The sequence below is a fragment of the Hakea prostrata genome, chromosome 1 (assembly GCF_041222555.1).
Source record: "Hakea prostrata isolate BN-2017 chromosome 1, UWA_Hpros_2, whole genome shotgun sequence".
NCBI lineage: Eukaryota > Viridiplantae > Streptophyta > Magnoliopsida > Proteales > Proteaceae > Hakea > Hakea prostrata.
Window position 1 is genome coordinate 10,930,592 of NC_142600.1, and position 26,090 is coordinate 10,956,681.

At 38.1% G+C, this 26,090-nt stretch overlaps 2 protein-coding genes and 1 pseudogene across 2 annotated transcripts; 2 read left to right on the top strand and 1 right to left on the bottom strand.

The window, feature by feature from the left end:
* Positions 1-6,923: 6,923 nt before the first annotated feature.
* LOC149027433 (Autophagy-related protein 13) lies at positions 6,924-13,770 on the top strand. The gene is made up of 4 exons (XM_089162558.1): positions 6,924-7,012; positions 7,273-8,676; positions 8,824-9,005; positions 12,506-13,770. The coding sequence occupies exons 2-4, from the start codon at positions 7,297-7,299 to the stop codon at positions 12,933-12,935; spliced, it is 1,992 nt and encodes a 663-aa protein (XP_089018684.1). The 5' UTR covers positions 6,924-7,012; positions 7,273-7,296; the 3' UTR covers positions 12,936-13,770.
* Positions 13,771-14,135: 365 nt separating this feature from the next.
* LOC149027434 (copper ion binding protein) lies at positions 14,136-20,437 on the bottom strand. The gene is made up of 2 exons (XM_089162563.1): positions 20,259-20,437; positions 14,136-15,180 (listed from the first exon to the last, which is right to left on the bottom strand). Exon 2 carries the CDS (start codon positions 15,150-15,152, stop codon positions 14,607-14,609), a length of 546 nt encoding a protein of 181 aa, XP_089018689.1. The 5' UTR covers positions 15,153-15,180; positions 20,259-20,437; the 3' UTR covers positions 14,136-14,606.
* Positions 20,438-23,665: 3,228 nt separating this feature from the next.
* Positions 23,666-24,157, top strand: LOC149027435 (vacuolar iron transporter homolog 4 pseudogene; annotated as a pseudogene).
* The last annotated feature ends 1,933 nt before the right edge of the window (positions 24,158-26,090 follow it).

A 26,090-nucleotide genomic window follows, 5' to 3' on the forward strand; every position in this document is an offset into this window, starting at 1 on the left:
TAAGCGGAAAATGGATGGATCCATTTACGCAAACAAAAGAGAGAAAATAAAAAGGATGGAACTTATATAGAATATAACAGCCAGGGTACCAATAGGGGCTTGTGTTTCAGTGTTGCACAATTAATGGGCTGCACGACGTAGCCAGATTGAAACCTTGACCTCCGTTTTGCAAAAGTGGGTTTCAACACCCAAGTCAGACCCACCTATGGGGGAGTGTGATCCTTGTGTATGAAAAGGTCAATGGTAACATGTACTTAAGCAAAATAGAAAAATAAAATAATGTTTTTCTAATAAAGAAAAGAATGAAAGTCAAAAAGACGCCCCCTAAGAAGGGTTTTCAAATTGCAGGTCTTAAGCCGCTTAGTTGCAACTTTCGGGTGGTGGAGGATTTAATTGACACCACGACAAGGAAGTGTTTGAAAAGAAGGAAGTGGATGCTATAAGGAGGATTCCAATTCCTTTGATCCAAAGGGGAGATAAAGTAGTGTGGGGTGGCTCAAAAAATGCATTTTTAGTGCCAAATAAGCCTGTCATTATAAGCAAATGAAAGGATAACCGAATGGCCCAAAACCCATCTACACCTAGAAGGCATAAGTGGGAGTGGTATGGGGTTTGTGTGGAAGACTATATGGTCATGTAAAACCTAACAAAAAATCGCAACTTCTTATGGAGGATTTGTGCTGAAGGGGTGGCAATTGGAGAAGGTCTAATGAAGAGGCAAGTGAGAATAGATTATTCTTGTAGGAGGTGTGCAATGGAGGTTGAGATGGTAGATCATGTTCATTGTCCATGTGCAAAAACAGTATAGATTGGATATGATTTGGATTTTCTAATTGAGAGAGAGAGCCTAATTGTAGAGGATCATTGAAAGGTGGGGGAAAATGAAGTTTCCATCCAAAGTAAGAGGCAGAGAGGTGTTGGCAAAATGTGCATTTGTTTGCTGAACTTTGTGGTTAGCTAGAAATGATATGGTGTTCAATGGCTAGGGTCCATCTGCAGCGGAGATTGTGATGAAGAGCTCAAAATATTTTGCAGAAATTTTTTTTTTTTTTTGGTATAACACTTTCATTCATTAGCCAGTGAAACACACAAGGCATTGTTCTTACAAAGATCCACAAGTCAAGTGGAGGAAATAGGCCACCTTATCAGTGACTGGGATAATAAGGCTTTCCTAGCCAAGGTATCAGCCACATGGTTGAGGGACCTTGGTAAAAACTCAAAAGAGCATGACTGAAAAAACTGTTGCAATTCCCAGACATCCTCTAGGATGGAGGAGACCTCAAGAACTACTTGTCGTTTTTTGGTTAACATGTCAATGAGTGGTAAGCAATCTAATTCACATATGACATGGAGAAATTCTTCCTCGAGGGCAGCAAGGAGACCTGCTTGTAAGGCTAACGCTTCTGCCATTAAGCTTGAAGATGCTCGAGTTTGAGTCGATAAAGCCAAGAGTGGATCCCCTGTTTCATTTCTAATAATGACTCCAACACCTCCCACACCTGTGCTTGACATCCAAGACGCATCAGAGCTTAGTTTGACTGCTCCATCGCCATGAGAGTTGCTGCTGAATTCTCCTTGGTTGCCCCATATGTTGATCTATAGAAGGCGGTTTCCCTGATAACTCCCAAAATTCATGGAAAGCCTTTGCTGCAGTTACAATTGTTTCTGCCGGTGTCCAGTTTGCAGAATTATGGGAAACAAAATGTTATCTAGAGGACGAACACAAGGAATCTCAAAATGTGCAAGCAAAAATTGGTTAGTTGAGACAAAGTACTGATGAAATTCTATTGACTTGTGATTGTGCTACTAATGGGGACGAAAAAGGTCTAGGCTTCGTAGCACGTGATGTTGATGGGTCAGTGTTGTTTGCTTCCTCAATTCTGACGAATTTTGGAGAGGTATTGTGTGGAGAGGCGATGGTTGTTAGAGAAGCACTGCTATGGGCTAGAGAAAATGGCTATGGGAATATATGAGTATAAATTGACTCAATGGGATTAGTCTAGGTGGTGGAAGGCGAAGACTCTAATCCTATTTTGGAGGTTGAAATTGTTTTTTATGATATTTACGTTCTTTTGGTAGAGTTTGTGAACTGTAAAATTAGTTATATATCTAGGGAATTTGTTTGCCCATTCCTTAGCTCAGAAGGCTTTGTCTGTTACAATCAAGACAATATAGCCTCTTTCCTCCCCTTAGATTCTTGAGTTATGCTCTCTGAATCTAGGCGCTTTTTTGGTTTTTCTTAATGAATTCAGTTCACCCAAAGAAAAAAAGAAGAAGGTGTTTTTGCCCAATCCAACTCATGTGTACATAAGTACAAGCACCGAACGCGTTGAGTTTGGGATATCATTCTTAAACATCTGGTGGCTAATCACAATATGCTAAACCAATAATACCAATTTATTGAGACTTTGTTGTCTCGTCTTTTTCTTTTTTTCTCCTCATATAAAATCAATTTATTTAGATTGCAAGAAGCTCATTGAAGAGATACAAAGATTTAACCATGGAGTGGAATAGAGCCATCTTGTCGTGCACATCATGGATGGGCCTTTCCTAGCTAGCCTAGCCCCTTCTAGATAAGCTATCTGCTCCTACGGTAACAAATATAGAAATATGAGGGAAACACACTCTGAGAAATGGGAGCTCGAATCACCTTCCCGTCGGGGAAGGTGGGGGGAAGTAAATACTGTTTTCTTGACACCTATCCACCAGATAATAGTAGTTGAGGCTCACTAGGGGTCTCACATTTGAAATATTTTATTTGTACTCTGACGTAGACTCTACTCCTATTATGTTGTAGAAAAGCATAGGGGAGCAGTGGTGCTCCCCCGACGAGGCGGTGATCTAGATTCCAGAAATGGTCCCCCAAAATACCAATATCCTCAAGAATGAGATGCACAGTTGAGTTGATCGAGGGCCCATTTGCCCATTAATAAGTTGGATCGCTTCCAGGCAATTAGAGTGCACCCATAGACCGCCACACTCGTGGCCATTGCATATCTCAAGCCCTCTCCAGTGGCTAGTATTGCTCCCTCTATGACTGATTCATATTGGGTAAAAATTGATATAGTGATATGTGAGAAAACAATTAATTAGACCAAACCACGGTCGGTTCAATTCTCCCAGTTGAGACCGGTTCAAGAATCAAGTTAAGAGGTATCGTAAGCACGAGGAACCCGACAAAGGGAAAAACCCTACAATCGAACGACAACAAATGAGAATTATGAATAAATCTAACGATTGATAATAAGAGGTAAACCCTATATAAACTAAAGGGTTGCACAAAACAAAGCTCTGCAATTAGTTAGAGCTCTGTGGTGATCTATTATTGACTTAATCTTCAGAGATGGCTTCTCGACTGTGGGGTTGACCCACTTCTAATGTTGTTTTGCAGGCATACATTAAGGGATGATCAATTTTTGGATCTCCTCTTTGTCGTCCAGCAAAAGAACCCCAGCCCTCGTTCATGGCTGTCATGGATCCAAGAAGCGTCGCAAAACATTTTCAAAGGAGGGTGTGGGTCGATAGAAGATACCGGCCCAGTAGTCTTTATTACTATTAAGCATGTTGACAAAAACGAAAGGAATGCCCGCCAGGATCAGCAAACCCCTATTTTCTTGGGCTGGGCTCGGCTGGGCTGGGTAGGTTCGGTAGGGAATCCCGTTACGAAGTGGGCTGCAACCTGGGTTGTAGACACAGGGATAATCAGGCCTATCGTCCCTTTTCTGGCTTAGACTGGGCTGATTCTCGACCCACTGGTTAGCTGGATCAGGTTTGGATCGGGCTGAGAGGGTGGGTGGGTGAGGCCCGACATATTTCAGCCATTGAGAAATGGGTTGTAGAGTGTAGCCCACCCATTCGAATGATTCTCTCTTCCAACGTTGCTATCTTATGGAATTTATATCTCTTTAACATTACTATCCATACCCCGTCATTTTGTTCTAAATTTTTCGATGATTATAGAACAAAAAGACAAGGATATTTTTTTTAGTGGGTGTGAGGGTTGGGGTTAGTATACCCTATGGAGGATAAAAAAAGCACCTGTTACTTTGAGTTTCTCTTCCAACTTTACTTTCTATCCAACCCCCACCATCTTCATTGTAGTTTATTAACCGAATATCAAAATACAAGATACGCGATCATCATCGATTTGCTATTCGTTATTTTTATCATGTCTATTGCTTTCATCATCGTACGAGCGTAATAAATATATAAATTTAAGAAGAATGTTAATATCACTTTTGGTAGGTTGAAAAATTCAATTATCTTTTATTTTTTGGATACAAGGGTGTTTTTTTATATGCATAAGGAATTGAAATATTACATATGCTTTCAGCAAGGGCCGAATTCACGACTTATTCACTAAGAGGTGTTGTTCTTACCAATCGGACAATCTTACATTTACAAAGGCTCAATCTTTTGTTAAGCCAAAGATTCAACAAATTACATAAAAGTTGTTTCAATTTCTTGCCAAGCAATTGGCTAGCCTTGAAACATAATTAGAAATGAACACATTCCCAAGGGGCTGCCCCATCCTATGTTATCTTCAAACACCCCCCAAGTTGCCTATATGGTTATTTGTTTTCAATTGTTCAACAAGAAATTATTTGTCAATTTTTTAACGTAGAAGCTATCAATAGGATCTTATGCTGACATCTTTTGTGGTATTTGTATAATTTTTAATTTTTTTTTGGATATGTTAATCTATTATTATAATATGTATAATTAACAAAAAATATAATAATGTTAGTTAGTCATCCATTATATTATTTTCACTAACTTGAGGAAAAAGTCATCAAAGAATATTTATCACATAAATTGAGTCCGGTGTAGTTTTTACATGGTGTAAAAAGAATTCAGAAAATGAATATAGTCACACGTATAATACACCTTAATTTCCTTTATGTGATAACGAAAGTGGAATAACTTGTTTTTTGTGAGACAAAAAAGACTTCAACAACAGTCATAGAATAAACTTTTGGAACTAGAACTGAATAGCGATTAAAAATATAGATTTTTATTAGAATATTTAGTAATTTTTTCTTTTATTAGGTGTCTTCAAACTTTTTTTTTAAAGGGAAATGAATTTTTGCAGTACCAACTTGAGAGCGATAGTACACTACACGCCAATGTTTATCTTGATAATGTTGGGGGTAAAAAAATTGAACTATCGATCTTGATCCTCTAAAGGGTACTAAAATACATCTAACAACAAGCTTATCTAATATACATACCAAATACATATATGTAGATAAACCTCTTGTATGGAACCAGAGTATGTGAAAGGGATCAACCCACAAGATGACTCTGAAAATTTTAAATTCAAAAGCCCTCTTTGCTAGAAGGTAGCAAAGAAGGTGAACATCTTTCAAATGACAAAAAATTAATGGAATTGAACTTACTAAACAAACTAAACATGTCTTCAATTATTTGAGAAGCAGTTCAGTCTAAGCTATGAGAAGTACACTTGGAGAAGCAACTTATGCCTGAAAAAGCGAACTCTGAATAACATTCAGGCGACTTCAATGCTGCTAGCACCCAAGCAAATTTCCGTTCTTCAGACTTAATCAATCAACTTTATTGCTGCCAATAAGTTGTTGGTAGAGAAATTTTCCTTTTGCTAAATACTAAATAAGTTTCACAATTAATCACGAATGGTCAAGAGGCTCTGAAGTGTAGTCGATTCTCTTATTGATTATCTTTTTATCCCAAAAGACTCATGTCCCTTGCCATCCAAGGGTATCTCCTCCAATCGATATCTTAAAGTCCCTATAAAAGACTCAGTCTCTTCCCATCCCTAGCATCTCCTCGAATCTTTATTGACAAAACTGATCGACATGAAAGCCTATAATTAAAAGGAAACTTTTGATTTTAGGGAAAAGTGAACCTTCTTCCTAAGCGTTTTTCTGTTCAGTGTCCACACAGAAAAGAAAACATGAAAACCCTTCGTGAGTCAGCGAAGGGAGTTGCATCCTTCATTTATAAAATTAACTGTTTTTTTTCTTTTTTTTTTTTCAAAGGGGTTTTATTAAGCTGGGAATGGGATATTAATATACCTAGTGAATCTAGAGATTTTCACAATCAAACGGATATAAATCTCGTATTCATAAATCCAAAAATTTAAAATCTTTCTTGAATAACCAAACATGTCCTTTCCAATTTCAAAAAACTCATTGTACGGCTAAGATTGGGGGATGACTTTGATTCCCAGCGGGCTCTTGAAAGTCCAAGATGGGAGGAAGAGAATAATGAATGGTTCTCTTCTCTAATTAAAGAAATCCGCTGAGATGAAGAGGAGGTATCAGCCATGTCAGCTACATCAGCTACGTGTAGTTGATTTGATCGTGATCCTTTTCCTAAGCACGGGCTCGGTCAGATGAACCCAATTGATTGGCCCCAGTTGTGCTAAATTGGTCGGTTCGGTCTGGTTTAAATGGGTTCGAAACCATGAAAATGAGGCTCTGTTCGGTTCAGATTTGTTGGTCTAATGGGATATTTCATTATTAGACGGTCAGTATTGCCTTTTTGTACTCTTTCTTCTTAATTTGTAATTATAAATATGCTTTGGGGTTGGGGGAGGATCCGATCGAACCGGTTCGGATTGGATTATGATGGCCCTGCCCCTACGCAACAAACCCGTGGAGGCTTGGAAGAAGAAGAAGAAGAAGAAGAAGAAGGTGAAGGTGGTCTCGTCTCTTTTCCTTTTTATCCGCTTTCCGTGACAGTGTCACACCAGAACTCTGTTTACGTCTCCTCTGCAAAATCGCTCCCATTTAGTCTTTCTCTGTGTTTGCCGTGCGAACGTTACGCAATAGTCGTGTTCCGTCCGATTTCATCTTCGATTTGAATCTGCTTTACGCCCTCAGGGAGCTAATTTCTAAACCCCGTCAATATGTTTCCTGATTTTCTTCGATTTAAACCCAAGAAAAAGGGGGAAATAAGTAAAAATCAGCAAGCCAAAAGAATCAAAATCTTGTCTCTTCCGTTGGCGATTGCTAAACAAAAGCAAGAACAAGTGAGTGCACCATCTGATTTTCATCTATTCCTTCTGTGTATTTACTTCTTCTTTATTTTATTAAATACTGAGATATTTATTGTTTGTTGTGTGTGTTAGTAGTTGTGAATTTAATTTTTTTCCTGTGAAAATTGTTTCCCTCTTCAACTCGAATTCTCTTGCTTTTATTCAAATTGTCTTTCGGTAGTTTGTTAGTCTCTAAGGTTTTTTATTTTATTGCCCCCGGTCGTTTGAAAGCTTGAATCCTTCTGGGTTTGCAGTGCTGAACTGAAAGTGTTGCTTTGATGAAAACTATGGCTTCTTCTCAAAGTAGTTTGCACTCTGAACCTGCGAAAATAGAGCAGATAATTACTGAGTTCTTCGCCAAGAGTTTGCACATTATAGTCGAATCGAGGTCTCCGTCTGTGTCTTCGCGGAATTACAGCGGAGAACAGATCTTGTCATCTCCATCGTCGTCTTTGTCTTCTTCATCAAGTTTCAGGGCGAGGGATAAGTGGTTCAACTTAGCTCTTGGCGATTGCCCAGAGACATTGGAGAACTTGGATCTCTGGCGGCAGAGCAACCCCGAACCCATGGTGGTCGACGTGATTTTGATCCAGAGACGACAGTCGGATTGGGTTGCTCGGAACAATTCTCCTAAGCGGCATATTGCGAACGACCTCTCTTCGAAAGACCGCCTTCCGAATTGTTGGAATTCTGACTACCTGCCGGAACCGAAGAGTGAAAAGATCATAGAGAGATGGATTGTGCAGTATGAGAGTCGAAGAAGTAGGGATTCCTCAAATACAGGGAGCAAGAGAGCAGGCAGTAACGTTTCCCACTCGTTGTATAAGAAATCACTGATACTGTTAAGGTCTTTGTATCTAACCCTTAGGCTCTTTCCTGCTTATAAGCTATTCAGAGAGCTTACTTCCTCCGGCCAAATCCGCTCATTTAGACTTGCACATAGGGTGTCTTCCTTTGTTGGACCCTTCACGCATGGAGAGGAAGCAGAAATGCAGAAGTTCGTGTTTGTGCCCGTGGACATTCCTTGTGGCAGGCTTTCCCTTTCTGTTTCGTATAATCCATCTCTTTCAACTGTAGGCTTGGATCCTTTAACGCCATTGTCCCCGCAGTTCATTCCAGACTATGTAGGGAGCCCAACAATTGACCCTCTTAAAAGGTTCCCTTCTCCTCTAATTGGATTGACACCGCGTGGTTCTGATGCATTTGCACGGCGACATAGTTGGAGTTATGACATTTTTAAAGCTTCTGCACCCTCAGGGTCCCCTTCACCTTCACCCACTTACGCAGAGTCTCATGCTAATGCGAGTTCCAGTCGGCTCCCACCTTTAAGCGTACCTCGCCATCCACCTGAAACTCCTACTTCTCATAAGAATGCTAGTTTTGACGAGTATTATCCATCACCTACCATGTCTCCATCTCCTTCCCCTTCCCCACCGACCTATCCTGGCAGTCATTTTTCCAAGGTTCTCCTGCGCTCTGAAAGTGCTCCTGTCGGTATACCAGCAGCTAAGCTTGGTAGGAGCCCTGGAGTACCCAACAGTCACATCCTCCCTCCATCTCCTTCCCCTAAAAACAACAGGGCCGGTTCTTCTCAGGTTGACAATGCTAGAGCTCCAGCGAGGTTTGGAGAGGTTCAAGGCAGCAGTGCAGTTCATAAGGTGTTATATTCTTTTTTTGTTCTTACTCTATTGATGATGTTGAGCTCAAAAAAGGAAACCGGAAAAACTCTTGGCTTGCTTTCTTAGCTATGAGTAAAAGGAGTTGGCTTCACACCTTTGCTGAAGCATGTCTTCTTTATCATGTAGATTTCCTCTTTTGGAAAAGAAGAGGCTGGGTATCTGTCTGGAGCAAAGATATCATCGAATAGTTCTCCTCGGATTTCATTTTCCAGGAGCTCCAGTAGATTGTCCTTCGAGGATGATTTTGATGATCCTGATTTTTGTCCGTTCGCAGTGGATGACGATGAATTAGCAGGTCCACATACCAGGTACATTACTAGAACATGCTTCATTGGTGCTCACGTTTTGGTTTACTTGTGCTGCAATTTTGATTCATGGATCATATTTCAGTACTTCCATTTTCTATTATTCTTCCAAATCATGCTTCCTTGGGCCTCCAGATACATTGATAGCACTAACTTTTTTATTTATGCAAATATATTGGTAGAAGTTTCTGAAATGTTTGTGAATATAGTGATGCTGCCATCTAATTGATTATGAGTTCCCATGTATCTGGGAGTCTAGGTGTTTAAAAAGGCTTGCTTATGCCCTCAAATTGATGTGGGGAAAATAATGTTGCCAATGGAAGGTTTTATTGCCCCGACTGGACCTTTTGTTGTGCTTTCTTCTGATCGTTAGTGTCCTGTCCATTTGGTTGGCTCAACGTCCTTTAAGAAGTTACTGATAAAGTTGAATTCTAATCTTTTATTTAAAAACTAAGCCATGTGCTTTTTGTTTGTTATCATGGCCAAACTTCTCTCCCTTCTATGACCGTGGGCACTTCCAACCCTGAATCCATCCCCTGGCCAAAAAGTTCCTTGGGAAGATCAGGCAAAGTTTGGCTTGGTGTCTTACCTAATTCTGTCGTGTGGCTGATATTTGTGGATGGATATAGACCCTATGCTCCCTGCTTACACCATGAGTTTTGGCCCAAAATGAGTTCATCAAGTGGCTGAACGATGCATTGAAATATCTAGGTTTATGAAAAGGGTGCATGGTGTGTGTAGACATACACTAAAGGACTTGCCATGTATGACCATGAAATTTGACATTTGGACCATTTAAACTTTGCACAACATATCCAGCTAGCCACATTATATTTTTATTTGGCATATTTTGGTTAGTCATACGACCAGCAGCCTGTGGAATAGCCACATTATATTTTTATTTGGCATATTTTGGTTAGTCATACGACCAGCAGCCTGTGGAATAGCCACATTATGTTTTTATTTGGCATATTTTGGTGACCCATATGCCCAGACTTAGTTGGGTGGAATGTGGATCAGTCATCCAACCTTCTTCCATCCTGCTCGCAGGAAAATTCAGAGAATGAACATAAACCTGTTTGTCTCTTTTGTTCCTCAGATTACTACCGAATGTAATTTAGTGCAATAGTACTGAATAAATTCTTTAATTTTCCAGTTACCCCTTTGACGTTATAATCTGGTTATTGTAGGATTTCAGGTGAAAAGAAGCATTAGATTTATAACTTTATACAACATAGCTTATCCTATCCCCAGCTAAATCTAAGTCTCACCTGGATTTAGGACAAATATGTGAAGTAATAAGTCCATTGCATGATGCTATTTATTTTAAGATGTGTTACTTAATATGCTTTACTCAGAAGAATAGAAGACCAAAACATGGACCCTCTAGTTTGGCAAAATTACAGTGTCTTAGGTATGAATTCGTATTCATTGTTCTCTGAATCTCGTGGATTGGATACTCAACCAGTGTAAACTATCAACAGGTATTATTTTTACTAAATCCTTTTTTAACTAGCCAAACTGGTACATATGTCCCCCCCCCCCCCACCTGACCCTGCAGTAGTGGGAGCCCCGTGCCTTTGGTACACCGTTTTCTATTTATATATCATTTGTTGCCACCTAGTTGGCAGATGGATGGCTATGCTTAACATGTACGTTGGGACAATTACAGTTATACTGAAATGGCACATATATTTTAGAGATCCCATGTTTATATTGAAAATTTTAGTTTCAGCATTGGTGTCTGACAGTTTGAACTCCTAGCTGTATATCCATCCCAAACAGCCAGGTTAAAAAATTAAGCAATGTTTAATGGGCGGATCTGACGGTAGTTGGCTTTTCTGCTGAAAACTTATGTACTTTCGTACCAAAAAAGGTTGCAGCTTTGGTTCAAGCCTAGTCACAAAGACGCGAGGGTATTAAACAAGTGAGTGAAACAAACTCCATTTGCCAGTATATTATTGATTTTAGCAACCATGTTCCATTGGAACTGAGCCTATTTTTAGTATAGAACGGCTTATGGCAACTACATAGCCTTGAAAGCTTTAGCTTATGTATGAACTAAGAAACAACACGATGCTAAAGTTCTCAGTTTTCTTGATCCAGTTTTATGAGCCAATACAATCACACATTGTATTAACTCGTTGTTTCCCATTCCTAGGACAATTAAATAATCATATCCTTCCTAATAACTTAGAATAGATGTATTTAATTGCAAAAAAATAAAAAAAAAATACAGCCATGCATAGATTAGTTGGAATTTTTGGGATGATGTGAGAGCCAGACTTCTTATGGTTTTAGTTTATGCTTGTGGATGCTAAAATTGTGATAGTGCTTTTTAGAAGACAAAGCTCCAATTGGTTTTTTGTGGTGGAATGGGCTTTGTGTAATTGAGCCCAGGTAACTGGTACGCATTGTTGATTAAACATGGGATTGATCTCTAATGAGTTGGCTCCTCCAGCAGATCCTTTACAGGTGAAGTTTTTTCTGCTTCCGTTAGGAAACACCTTAGATCTGAAAAATTCTTATGAGCCTTTTAATGTGCTTCCATTTTCTTTCACCCTAAACAGTTTCCTTTTAAAGAGCATAGGGTTCCCTTTTTGCTATTTCTGCATCACTATCTTTATAGTTTGTGATGCTCAACGACTATTTAACTTTTGTTTTACATCATGCTATGTCACTCAGTTGATTTCAGGAATCATATTGATGCAGGATAACCAGCCAGGAACCAATTTGAACCAGCATTAAAGACCACCTCAAAACAAGAAAAATGGTGGCCAAAACACTGTTCATGTGAATAGTGTATTTGGAATATTTACAATAGATTTTGAGGGGCCCAAGATCAGATTTTATGAAGATTTTATTCTTGGGAGATTTAGAACCTTAGTTTAGTTTTTCTTCGGTAGTTTCTATTTTAGTCATTCTAGCATGTGAAAAATATAAAGCCTAGTAGTTTTCTAATTTTAATTAGTTTATATATTATAGAATCCTATTTTCACTAGATACTAGGGTATTAGTTTTTATTTCTTGTAAAGCTTTAGTCAAGCTACAATGAAACCCTTATATTGCAATAAAGAAGAGACTTTTGGAGGGAAAAAGCAAGAAAAAAAAATTGAAGCTTTAGCATTGGGCGTTTACAGCCCCCTCCCTCCCTCTCTCTCCCTCTTGTTCTTCTTCTTCTTCTTCTTCTTTTGAGTGTTCTTCTCCTTCTTCCCTTCTTCAAGTCTAATTCTTCTCCGGTTCCCCTTCTTTCCCCTGTCCTCTTTATCCTTCTTTCTTCTCTATCTTGCCCCCCATTACACATCCTCACATTTTCTAGGGTTCTCGAAATAAGAAAATAAGGCACAGCGATTTTGCATTCTTTATCACTTTAGATTACATGTCATGACTTCGTTACTGAATGTTTGACTTTTCTATGGTTCAAGCTTGTGCAAGTTGATGATGTTTTAAGTCTAAGAACATGTCCTAACTCCTAACTAGCTGGTATATTTATCTTCTTTCAGATCTGAGTCTTTTGATGGAAAAGGAAATCTCAATGAACCATTTGAATCTGGAGGACTATTGCCTGCCAAAAAATCCCATGATGCAGCTGTTGGTGAACTTGTGCAGATTCTGAAGACAGCTGGTCCTCTCCGCCATGACTTCTCTGATTCAATCAGATCATCGCAAGTCTCTAAACCTGAAACTAGCAAAGGTGTACAACAACCTGTTAAATCCTCAAACTCAGAGGCAGGAAGTGTTCAGAATGCTTCATCCGTTGCAAGGCTGACATCCTCAGGACTACTCACGTCGAAGACAACTGCAGATGCTTTTGAAGAGCTCCGGAGTTACAAAGAAATGAAGGAGTTGTTGCTTAGACAAGGTAGTGGATCACAGCCATTAGCCGGTGATCCTGCAGAAGAAACTGTGAACAGAGCCAAAAAGGGGCTTTGATCTCCTGTGGGAGGATGGATCCTTCGTGCACGTGTCTACATTGTTGCTTCATCATCAAAATCAGCAGCAGCTTTCTGTTCCACGGGGATGCGTAGACAATTCCAGTTTTTTATTTGCACAGCAATGAGGTCTGTTTGGCAGCCCACTGATTTCCGTTTTGAGTGATTTTGTAAGAAAATGTATATGCAGGCATAGTAGATTTTATAGCAGGATTTATTCTTGTTTCAGTTCACCACCTATCATGTATATAGGGCATTTATCTCATCATGACTATCTGGCAGCTAATGATGTATATAGATTTATAGCCACGGAGGTTCACTTACGGGTAAATCTAAATTGGCATAACCTTGTGATAGTTCACCATGTTTTTTGTGGTGGTTTTCTTTTTGCATTATTTAGGCTTTAAGATTTCAAGATTCATTCGCTGGTCAAACCATTTGCTTTTTGTGGGGAACAGGTGGGTTGTGATCTGGGCAGTTGGAGAAAGATCTGCTAATATAATTCAGGAATTTCTGTTTTGAAGGGATGATGGGCAATACACTGTTAAGGGCAGTGCATTGAGAAAAATCTGAAGAAAGGCTTCCATTTAGTGGCTTCAATCCATGGAAATTCTCTGTAAACTGCTAGCAGCCACCCACCCCAGCCCTGGCTTAACTCACAACACCCACTCTGCATCGGGAGGGAAGATGAACCATTAAGCGAACGCTTAGAGAATGTTAATACGTTGACACCTACTCTTGAGTAACCGCGGAAAAGCACAGGAAGATGAAAGTGCATGATTTCACGCAATGCATGCTTTTCATACCAAAACGCTTCTTCAAATTTCAATAATAACAGACATTCATACTTCTAGCAATAATAGACCCTGTTCCTCGTTATCTGAAAATCACTCTCCTTTACCCCAAAAAAAAAAAAAAAAAATCACTCTCCCTTTCATTTGTGAACTTAATTTACCATATAATGAAGAAGCCACCAAGTGGCATATAGCCTTTCTTCTTGACAGTAGAGCAAGGGCTCTGCACTCTTTGATCCTTCTCTGATCCTTGAGGATAACCACTGGCAAAAACTTTTTAAGCATGACCAGTCAGGGTGCAAAAATACCCAAGTTTAGCTATGGTCTTCTTGCAATTTCTACCACTAGTCATTACTGCAGAAGCTTTCTCAGCCATATAAATCATCTTTCGTCCTGCATATTGTGTGTGCGTGTGTGATGACATTCGTATGGGATGTAAAAGATCTTTCATGAATGGGAGCACTAGTTCTATAGCAAAACTAACTCTCTCCGGGGTTGCTATTAAGATGAGTGTCCCTCTGTTGAAAATAAACAAAATATGACGATTTTGAGTAAAAGGGAGTCAGTTCAACAATCCTGGACAAGCCCGCTGGTAAAGCGTAAGGGTTGAATAAAGAGAGCCAAAGGTGAGAAACAATATCAAGACACGATAATAATAGTTTTCATGTAATTTCCAAATGAAGCCAATTGGATAAACCAACTTTTCATATACTTTCCAAATACAATCTGAGGAACATGATCAAACACAAAAATGGGAAATATCTGTAACATTGACATTATTAGCATGAGGTAACTCTTAAGTGTTCATCAAACCAGTATTGAATCACTCAGGGAAGTAACTGAATGTAGCTCCAAGTGAATTAAAATCCTGAAGGCCATCAATCAAGTGCTGAGCTCACCTGCTTTCTCTCTCTGCGAGCACAGTCTACAAATGTTTTCACAACACTGGCACATTTAAGAGGATCCTTAGAATTTTCCTTGTAACATTCCAAGCAAGCATCTTTCTCACCTAAACAAGGCATAGGCTTCTGGTACGGAAGCTTGAACTCTTTATCATGGAGTTCTTTGGCCCTTTCTGTTACTTCTTGCACCATGTTTTCCTCGTGCTTCTGCAATCTATCCACAACTCTCTCACTCTCTTGAAGGATTGATTGGATTGCACTCACCTCTGCATTTGCAACTGTGGGTGGAGGGCCTACAGGAACAAAGACAGGAGGCTGCAGTGGCCATCCAGCAATTCCTGCACCCTTTTGGCCCCCAGAAATGCTGGGAATCTGCTTCTGATGTTCTTTGTTCTGTGACAGCTCATGGCTATTTGGTATTTTAGGTTTAGCTTTCTTGGTTTTCTTTTTCGCCTTCTCTCCATCAGCAACCAGTTGATTGACCAAGTCGGAGCTTATCTGAATTATATAAGTTTCTTCCATGTAGCGTTACTTCAATGCAAGTCCTAACCTGCCAAAACATAAATTCAAGAAATATTGAGTCATAATTGGGAAAATTACAACAACAACAATAAGCCTTGTCCCAACTAAATGGGGTCGGCTATAATTGGGAAAATTAAAAGGCAAAAATGCAGAATCACAATTGCACTTGGATAATTTAAAAAACTGTCAGAAATACAAACTGAAAAACTGATTTTGATGAAAAACAAATGAGAAACTGGTGGTGGTCAAATTACTAAATCCATGCTTTCATGTTCACTGAATCACCTTATTTATGAGAAACTAAAATATCCATTTTTGCACAACTCTAATTAGCACATGGTGAACAATGGCTAAAAACATTTACTGAAAAAAAGAAAAAAAGAACAAAGGCTTTGAGTTCCTACTTAAAACACATTTGCACAATGGAGGAAAGTTTCTCTCTCTCTCTCTCCCTCTGGTTATTACCACCAGCAGTATGAAGAAAACAACCCTGCTATGTGAAGCAGCTCCATGTGATATACAAGGGTGCATGGTGCATGGGCACAGGCACGGGCATGAAGATGGTGATTGTTTTGCTGGTGATAGGCAGTGGTAGCAGCGGTTGAAGAAGGTTGCAGCATGGTGGCTGGGCAATTTTGATGGTATGGTGTCTGGAGGCCAGTATGCAGAATATTGTTGCACAGGGGCTGCGTTGAATCTACAATGCTGAGTTGGTGGAGATGTTGTAGTAATGAGGCTGAGTTGCAGGGGATGGATGCTACAGTCTCTACAACGTATCATTGTTATCATGGGTTGTGATCATGAGACAACAACAGGCCAACCTATTCCCAACCCCCAATAGAATCAATGTAGCAAGCCTGTCCTGAAACCATTCTAAGTTTCTAACTCTAGGCTCCATGGTTATAGTTATTCAGCTCTGGTGCGGTAGAAATGATTACACATGCACGAGGCTTTTCAGTAATTGTAAGTACTTAAAATATTCATGTTGTTCTCTGCAATGGCCTTATCTTGTTTTGGTCGCTGTTAACTTTAATGCTTTTATGATCAAGTTTAGCAGTCAAATATGCATGCAAGGTAGTAGCCAGGGCAGTATGAAGAACTCTCTCTACAAACAGAAAGAGAGAGCACCTGTTTTGAAAAACTAAACTACCGAATAGACATGCTATTTATCAAATACCTCAATTTGAGCAATGAAAGCAATTTCACTTGCTCGACAGAAATATCTAGTGATTGACTATATCCAGGCATCAATGTAGTTGATCCTCCACATATGCTACTAACGCTGGAGCCTATTGCACTGGGTATGGCTTTACTTTTTTCCTTCTTTTTCTTCAAGGCGTGAATCTGAAATCGAAATCATTCCAAATCGGGGCCCAAATCCCATTATTCCCTGTCACCCAACTAGAAGTATCTGTATTTCCTCTGGTTTTTATTTTTATTTTTTTATCTCTTTACCCATCTTGCCCACCCACGATTCTCTTTGTTTTCTCTTCCTATGATATACATTTCAGTGAAACATCCCACCACCTACCACAGTCGTCACTCCCATATTTTATTCCCCATCCATACAGCTAAAACCTTGTTGTTCTTCTTTTCATTTCTCTGTGATTTCAGGCCATATTCTTCAATTAGGGAATTCTGAAAAATAATTAAGTATTGGAAAGAAGCAAAATTGGAGATTGATATTTGAATTCATAAAGAGCATTATCATAATTATTTTGTGTTTGAAAAGAATTGATTCCTTTAGGTGAAAGCCGAAAACTGTTTTACTGAATACATAAAGTATGACACGTGACTGCATAAAGCCTAAGATTATCATAGCTGAACTTGAAAGAAAGGACATACATACTATAGGTCTTGTATCAAGTATGACCTAAGAGAGCCTAATGGAGGATGGAGGATGGAGGGCAAGGATTCTGTAGCAGACCTCTCATAGCTGAAATTCTCCTGAGTTGCTAGGCTGTGCCTCTTTCTTCATCTTATTCCAATTCATCTTTCCCTTTTCTTTTATTTTCCATCTTCCTAGAGTCATTTTCTAGTTTTTCACTTCTCAACTCTTTTCCCCATCTTTGTATTCCTTTTTCCAGTATTCAGACTTCAGTCCATGCTACTTTGTTTGGTTTGGGTCCATGTACCCTACCAGATTGAGGAAATGGTTGAGTTTGTTGCTATTATAAAGGCCAATCTTACTCAAAATTTATGGAATCAGGAAAAATGAACTCCACCTGGAGTCAACAGAATGGGTGCGAAGTGGTTATCAAGCAGAGCTAGAAAACCGCGGAAACTTGGTAACTGCCTTCTTTGACACAATGGGCGGTGGCCAACAATAGAAGCACCAGTTAATTTATTTATGCTTGGGGGAGCATGGTGTGTTTGGGAGACAACATCATAGCTTTTGTAAAAACAAGGACCACGAAATAGCGAATTGAAAAAGAAATAAAACGAAAACACACAAAGATTTAATGAGGTTCACACATCAATGTGGTAAGCTATGTCCATGGGTGAAGAAAGAAGAGTTTTTCACTATGTAGAAAAAAAATAGAAGGAGATCACAATCATCGCCAAGAACAGCGTTACAATAACTCCCACCCAAACCCTAATCAAAATCCCAAATCTCTCATAAATATGGTAGGCAAACATAAGATACATATATAGAGACTCAGATCATAGTTGTCACAGCGACAAGGCGATGCAAGGCGGTTTAGGCTAATTGAGGCAATGAGTCGACGAGGCGCCCTCCGAGGCACTTTTGAGGCAGTTGAGGCGTTTTAAGTGAAATTATTAGTGTACATCTCATTCACTCTAAATCTATCATATCTTATATAATAAAAAACTAAATATCAGACTACCTCAAGTCATCCAACATACGACAAACCACACATAATAGGTCCTAAATAAAAAGTCGCTAGAAGAAAGGAAGAGAAGAAGTTGTTTGTCGTTGGCCACTGCTTGCCAGAGCGTTGTAGCGGGAATGGAAGAGAAGAAGAGAGGAAGAGAGAAAGAGATTAGGGATTAGAGTGAGAGTGAGAGTGAGAGTGTGAGACTTGAGTCAATAACTTATATTCGATTTGGTTTGTTTTTATTTTTATTTTAACATTTGATCACATGCAGCGTCATTATACATATGCATATAGGTTCAAACAATAGATACTTTACAATGGGAATCTAATAAGTATTTCAATATATGCCTTCGATTAGGCATCTTTCTCGTGATTTAAAAAAGAAAAAGGAAAAAAAAAAAGTGAACGCCTTATTGCCTAAAAATAAGGCGACGCCAATTTGAGGCGCTCCAAAGGAGCCCAGACGCCGAGGCGACGCCTTGACAACTATGACTCATATTGGATAAACGGGTCCACCCATTGAATGCGGGGGCTCCAACCCCCCGTACCACCTCCATAGACCGAGATCAGTGGTGGGCTCTACGCTTGGGCCAATCTGCTTCCACCACAAATCTCTACAAATGGGTCATTCGGGTCGCCCACCAAAATATTTCGGTGCGGGTCCATCTTCCAAATAGGGCACAATAATTCAGGTAAAAACATAACAACTTTCGATAAGATGCATGAAGAAAATACGAAGAGAAAATCTGAACATTGACCTACAATTATTATCAATTCCATCAAAATTGAAGAGACATGCTACCACAGATTCTAGTTCTAGAATAAATCAATGTAGACCCCAAAATTAGATTAAACTCAAAGAGATAGCAAACTAAGTTAAGGATTCAAGCTTAAACCAATGCGAAAATAAGGAGATTGAAGCACAAAATATAACTGAGGGGGGAAAAAAGGAAAAAAAGACAATAGCGAGTTAGATCACAAAGCCCATTCATAGTTACCAAAGAGAGATAAAAAAATGCCTAATTTTTTTTCTAAAAGGAGAAAAAAATTCATAAAATAGGTTGACTCATAAATTTTAAAAAAATTTACACCAATTTTACATCAATTTTAAAGCCAACCAAACAACTTGGTAAAATTAATTTTACTTCACTTCAATTGTGACCAAATGACATAAAAGGAAAAAGAAATTCACTTCCCTTCCCTTCCCTTTTTCATGACCCTTGCAACCAAAGCAGACCAGACGACTAAATCCTGGTGGGATAAACTACTGAAAATCTATGAGCTGAACTCTAACAACAGCACCTTGAATATATACTCACAAGCACACCGCCCACATGGTAGTTATAGTCAAACCCATTTATCAAGCAAAAACCATGAATTCCTTATCCAATTTCCAGCAGGCTGGATTCCATAAGGCCTGAAATCAAGCCAACTAGGGTATATTCATTAGACTTTTCACCCAATTTCCGCACCATACTAAACAAATCTAGCCCTTTCTCCCAGAGTCTACAAGACCCGTAACCTGAAATCATCCTATTCCAAATCCAAGTAACCAAATCAGGTTCTGAAATACCATGGAACACCTTGCAGGCTACATCAATGAAGCACAACTTCAAAGAAGCACTCACGAGTGCACCGCTAGAAACTGAATCACGTTCCAAACAGACAATATCAGTCGCCCATGAATCACTCGCAGCACAAATGGATCCAATTCTCTGCACATCCACGTAGAATACATCCAAATATGAAATTGTCGGTTTCACCTGGGCACCAATCATATGTCTGAAGAGAGAGAACGCATGGTCGAATTTGTGGTACTGAGCAGAACCTCTGACCATGGAATTCCACACGTATACAATTCTACTAGGAATTCTATCGAACATATTACAAGCAGAATGGAGGTCTTTGTCAAGAGCATAAAATCGGAGGAGTCGAGTTGCGTAAATTTGCTTTTATTAACAACCGAACATACAGTACTCATAAGAGTAACAAAGAAAGTCTTAACTTGCCCCAAACTAAAAACACAAGAAATGCATTAATCAGGGCACTGGAAAAAAACGAAAATAACAGAATCCTCTATAGAACAAAGGCTTAACATACATTCGACCAAACACCTCAATTTTTTCTTATCTGGGGAAATAAATTTCACTTTGCATCAAAATATTTGCATTACCCTTGCAACAAAACGAACTCGAAAAGGGAAAAGAAAACCCCCCAAATTAAAAGAGGTGGAAAGGACTCCATGAGATAGATTTCAAGGACTTACAGTGAGACGATGGAATTTCAACTCTCCATGAGAAGAAAAATGGCGGCAAACGCGTGCGACTGGTTCGTAATTTGGGGCTCTCCCTCTCTATGTCACCGTTCTTCTGAAATATCAAGCAACTAGGGCTCGCTGCTGCCTTCCCCGTCTTACGGAAAGAACAAGAATCTTCCGACCGGTTTTACACCAAAAATAGACTTTCGGGACCGGATCCAGGCCAAGGTTTTAAAACCAATTGGAAACAGAATCGGACCTGTCAGTCCGATCCAATTGCATTAAAAATCAGTAGGAATTGCATTTCTGTTCTTTCAGCTACCGTATTGTTTAGGCTGGTCTTTGCTATAGTTATTATATATATTTTTTTAAATATTTTTTAAAAAATAAATCAGTATTAAAAATCATTTTGGGACAAAAACACAAAATCTTTGCAGTCCAAGATCATTCAAATTTAGTATTGATGGGTAACGAGCTGATCTTTCCTAGTTCCTATAGAACTTAACATTAAAATATACTTAGAGAGAGACCGGGCTAAGTAGAGTGAAAGGGTTTTCCATGAGATGGGGAATAAAAACTATTAGTCTCACACGAAGTTTTGTGAATAAATGATTGTTTGATAATGAACAAGGAATATCTCCGTATTTTTGCTAAATAGGATTTATTGAATTTATACTTCATTAGATATTTTTATGAATGTGAACTAAGTATATGAGAAGTAAATGGATCTTGGTTGTTAAATCATTTGATAACTAGAGTATTCTTTGATAAATTATTACTAGGAGTCAGACTCAATAGAATTTGATATGTCCTTTTTTCTATTGTTAATGTGGACAAGTGAACTTAGAATTCTCTTATTTTGAAAGATGCATGAATCAATAACTTAGGACCTGTTTGACAGACCACCGAAAAATAGTTTATGATGTTTCTTACTCTGATAAAAAAATAAAAATAAAAAGAGCTGAAAATTATTTGATAAGACGGTTTTGTTTTGTATGATTTTTTGCAGTAAAATTAAAACTTATGATTTTTTTTTCTTGGAGAAACACTTTTAAGGTCTGCTTTGCAAAGTAAATGTTACTGGATATGGGACGAGTTCAAGTGAAATAGGTTTAGAAACAGGCTATTCATGAAATTGATCAAGAACTACTTTCAACATATGGTAACCAAGACAATGTTTTCTGATTCATGGATTAGCTAAATGATTGATTACAAGGTGATGTCTTAGGATGAAATAACAAGCTCATCCTTATGGGCAATGTCGGCTATTCTTTGGCATCCAGAAATAGAAAGGCTGTTCTTTGGCATCCAGAGCTAGAAAGTCTTTTAGTAGAAGAGATCAAGGTTACTGTGATTTAGGACTTCAGCTAGGAGATTAGCTTAAAGCCTTAAATAATACATGTCTTTACTTTTTGTAAGAATTGATAATTTTTTGGGTGATGGCTATTACATCATTACACGTATCATCGAGAGTCTTGACTGTTTGTTTTTATTTTCTTAACCTTGTATTTATTGAGCTACATAAATCATTCAGGTTTCAGCCACCAATAAAATTTGTGGTACATATTGTAACAATTCAAGGCCCATACATCAGCGGATTCTGATGACATTTTTATATGCTTAAATGTTGAATTAATCATCATGGCCGTGTATCATGTAAAACCCTCTTGATTCCTTCAATGAAAGGCAGACACGAACATGTATTCTAATTTTTATTATTGGATTCATTACCTTGTGGGTTCTTTTTTAGAAAGTTGGAATAAACACTTAAAACAAATCACATTATTTATTTATCAATCCAGATTAGAATAGATGGAATCTTCTTACATACTTTTTTGGGGGGGGGAAATTATATATTCAAATTGTTGTTCAATTTATCTTTTATTTTTAATTTAGTCAGGGGTTCTTTTATCTTTTATATTATAAAATTTTATACATACATATGGGCATGTATTAGAATGAGCACATAAGCATACAATTCAAATATGACGGTAGAAAAAGATCGGTTGCGCAAACCATCCCCTCTAATTTAGAACCCCCTCCCAAAAAAAAAAAAAGAAGAAGAAGCCCATCCCCTTCCCTTTCTAATATATTTATATTTTGACCTTACATGACATGTTTCTATTGGTGTTGATTGGCATCCGCTAACTTACTACATGCGAGTAATATGCTAATCTACTCCTATAATTATTTATGAATTTATTAAAATCAATAGGTGAAAATAAGTAAATTAGGGATAACTTTTATATATCACATCTTAAAAAAAAATATTTATCCTTATCAAAAAGAAAAGAATCTTAAAGAAATATTTATATTTTAACGTTAAGAGGCAAAGCTATTAATGTATCTAAATAATTGAGACAATTGGCATAGATACCATTTTTTTATAATAAATAAATCATTCTGATACCATTTACATATGCTTGACCTTCCACATTCAGGATGCTTTTTGTAAATTTTTATCAATTAATAGATTTGGTTGATCAGGCATAAAATTTCTTTGGATCTATTGGCTACTTCATGCCTTTCTCTCACCTTGTCTAAGTTGATTTTATAAAAAAATATATTACATAAATTAATTATTAGAGATTTTATTTTCTTCCGCAAACTTCAAAATATCTTTTATATCATTACTAGCTAGCTTGCTTATTCACTCAAGAATGATAACCGTTTAAAAATGGAAACCAAAACCAATCCAAAGAAAGGGTATACATATCATTCTTCATGTGCCTAATTATTTATTTATTGATTAAGAAATATTTTTTGTGGGTAGAAATATCGGTTAATGAACAATCGATACTAATTGACCAAAAAAAAAAAAAAAACCCAATTATCTCTGAATATCTGACCAATAAAAGAGATACATAAGACAAAGCAAGCTTCTCAATCTCATGCGCTGATGTAAAACTTAGTGTTCTTACCCAAAAAAGTAAAACTTAGTGCATCTGCACGCTTTCTCTTCTTCATGATATGATTTGAATTGGGTTCAAATTTTTATAGGAAATGTCTTAGCTTCTTTTGCAGAAGTTTGACCGAGGGAGGTAAAACACACAATGTAGAACGGCAGATATCCTTCATGAGTCTCTATCAGGAGAAGAGAGGATTCTACCACTATAAATACTTGATTGAGGGGGCGTGTGGTTTCCATAAGCTTTCATTCCTCTCTAAGCATCTTCTTCTTGTTAATTCTTTTGCTCCTTTTCTTCCCTATCATGGCAACAAGTGAAGCGGGCAACCAACTTTCTGAGAAGGAGAACAAAAATCATGAGAGCCCAACCAGTAACCATAACGTCGACGTCGAGGGACAAACATTAGGGCAAGAACCCAAAGAGGAAATCGATTACTCCCAAAGGGCACAGTGGCTTCGAGCAGCTGTTCTTGGAGCGAGCGATGGTTTGGTTTCCACTGCATCACTGATGATGGGGGTTGGAGCGGTGAGGTCGGACGTAACATCCATGATTATTTCGGGATTTGCAGGGATGGTAGCTGGAGCTTGTAGTATGGCTATTGGTGAGTTCGTTTCCGTATATTCTCAGAAGGATATAGAAATGTCTCAGATGAAGAGAGAGAACGAAAATAGAATAAAGAACGGAGATTTATCTGATGAGGAGGAGAGCAAGAAAGAAAAACTGCCGAACCCATTCCAGGCTGCCGGTGTATCGGCGCTTGCCTTCGTCATCGGAGCTGCGGTGCCATTACTATCTGCAGCTTTCATATCTGTGTATCAGGTCAGGTTAGCGGTGGTGATTACACTGTCGAGCTTGGCTTTGGTTGTTTTTGGATGGCTTGGTGCAGTCTTGGGGAAGGCACCTGTGAAGAGGTCTTGTTTTAGGGTTCTGGTTGGGGGTTGGTTGGCCATGGGTATTACCTATGGATTATCCAGGTTGATTGGCCTTGCTGGACTCTAGATGACATGTTTATATGCTTAATGCTTAATGCTTAATTATCTTTCTTTCCCTTCTTTGGGCAAAAGAAAATTCACTCACCCTTCTCTTTCCTCTGTTTTTTTCGTTTTTGATGTTGTATGACTTCTGCCACAAAAACAAAGAAGTTTATTTTGTATTTTCGTTTTACCATGCAATGGAAATTTCGGCAACATCGATCTGGATACATTTTTAGAAGTAGATGATATTGGTGAATTTGCAGAAGGCCAGACGAAGAAGGGTTCAGCAACATGTGTAGATTAATCCTCTTCATCTTAAAGTCTGTAGATTCAACTAAAATTATTTTTCTAAATTCTTAATACTAACAACGGCAAGGATAATAGCAAAAGAATGATGAATTTCCATACGTACGCCGGGGGTCCTATTGTTATGTGAATCATGCAGTGTGGAAAATTGACATTTTATTTACTAAAAATACCCAGGGACAAGATTGACGGAGTTGGCAACTAGTATATAATATCCCTAACCTGTATTAATTTCTTTTTAAAACGTATATGAAAAATCTCAGCAAATATAATCTGGATACAAATATATTAGCATTTAAAAATTAAAATTTCTGATTTTAATTGAAATAATTTTATTAGGGTTTTTAGGGAAGAGTATGCATTATGAATCATTACATATGAAGATACTGAAGATGTTGATTCATCAATATTTAACTCTATAATTTTAAAAGTAGGATTGGAGTGCATTTGATACATAATTCGAAACATAGGGGATACAAATGCAATATGAAAAATTATGGGAAGTGTAAACATAATAGTTTACAAATTCAGGGAGTGTATCTGTAATTTGCTGTAAATTTTATGATTTTATTTGTATAACAAAGGGAGTTCAAGAGTCTTGATACATGTGCTAGCTCCTAAATCTCCGCCTCCTATATATTTATTCCTTCTGCAAGATCTAATTGCATTTGATACAAATACTCACGGCAGGTTCTCTATACTGAGACTAGTCATTTCTTCAAAAGAAGCATGACCCTGATTTTGGTTGGATGGATTAATTATTGATTCAACAGTCCTATTTTCAATCCTTAACACCATGAGTAGGCGTTTTTTATCAATCCAGATTTATTCTTGCTTACATTAACAATAGTGGGAACACATGGCAGATGGGTTCTCGAGTTTGGGACTAATGAGGTGGTGATGTTAGCTAAAGTGTTGTAGCTATATGAAGGAGACCATGCATGGCTTAATTTAGTTCGAAAATAAAACATCAATTAAGAGGGTAAAATGGTCATATTACATCTATAAGAGAGTAATAGGGTCATTTTCAAAAGATTAGTTGAACTATAACAATTACTTGTTAACCCCATTTGATGATGTCAATTTTAGAGAGGATCTGCAAAAATTTATATAGAAGCGTACAGAATTTAAGTTGATATCTAAATGGGTACATGTAAAAATTTATAAAAATTTTGTTATCCACCCAAAGAAAAGGAAATGGTCGACTCAGTGAAGGTACGTGCAACTAGGAAATGGATAACCGAAACCCCCGAATCGCACCGCATCCGTTAGAGGACCGAACCGCCGAACAATAGGATGCGGAAGGATACCCCCATCCGGTTATTATCCGTCCGATAAAATTATCCGAAAGTACTTATTGGATTTGTTTTTCTTATTTTATATATTTTTACTGAAATAGTGAGTATTTTTCAGATTTTTATTAAAATAACACAAAGTGTAAATTCTTAAATTGAAACCTAACACTACAAATAAAGTGGAAAGATGTTACTAGGTAGACGAAAACTTGTATTAAATCTATATTCATTGCCATTTAGAATAATTTATTCAAGAAAATAACTATCCGATTATCATCCGAATCCAGCTGAATAAGTCCGAAATCCGATAGGATATTATCCGAATCCGTCCGAATATAATAGGATGCGGATATGGTA

Bases quoted from the DNA above. Each gene is read 5' to 3' on its own strand.
- LOC149027433 (XM_089162558.1), top strand. From the start codon at position 7,297: ATGAAAACTATGGCTTCTTCTCAAAGTAGTTTGCACTCTGAACCTGCG. The intron at 8,677-8,823 runs GTGTTATATTCT...TTTATCATGTAG, and splicing joins GCAGCAGTGCAGTTCATAAG to ATTTCCTCTTTTGGAAAAGA. The intron at 9,006-12,505 runs GTACATTACTAG...ATCTTCTTTCAG, and splicing joins TTAGCAGGTCCACATACCAG to ATCTGAGTCTTTTGATGGAA.
- LOC149027434 (XM_089162563.1), bottom strand. From the start codon at position 15,152: ATGGAAGAAACTTATATAATTCAGATAAGCTCCGACTTGGTCAATCAA.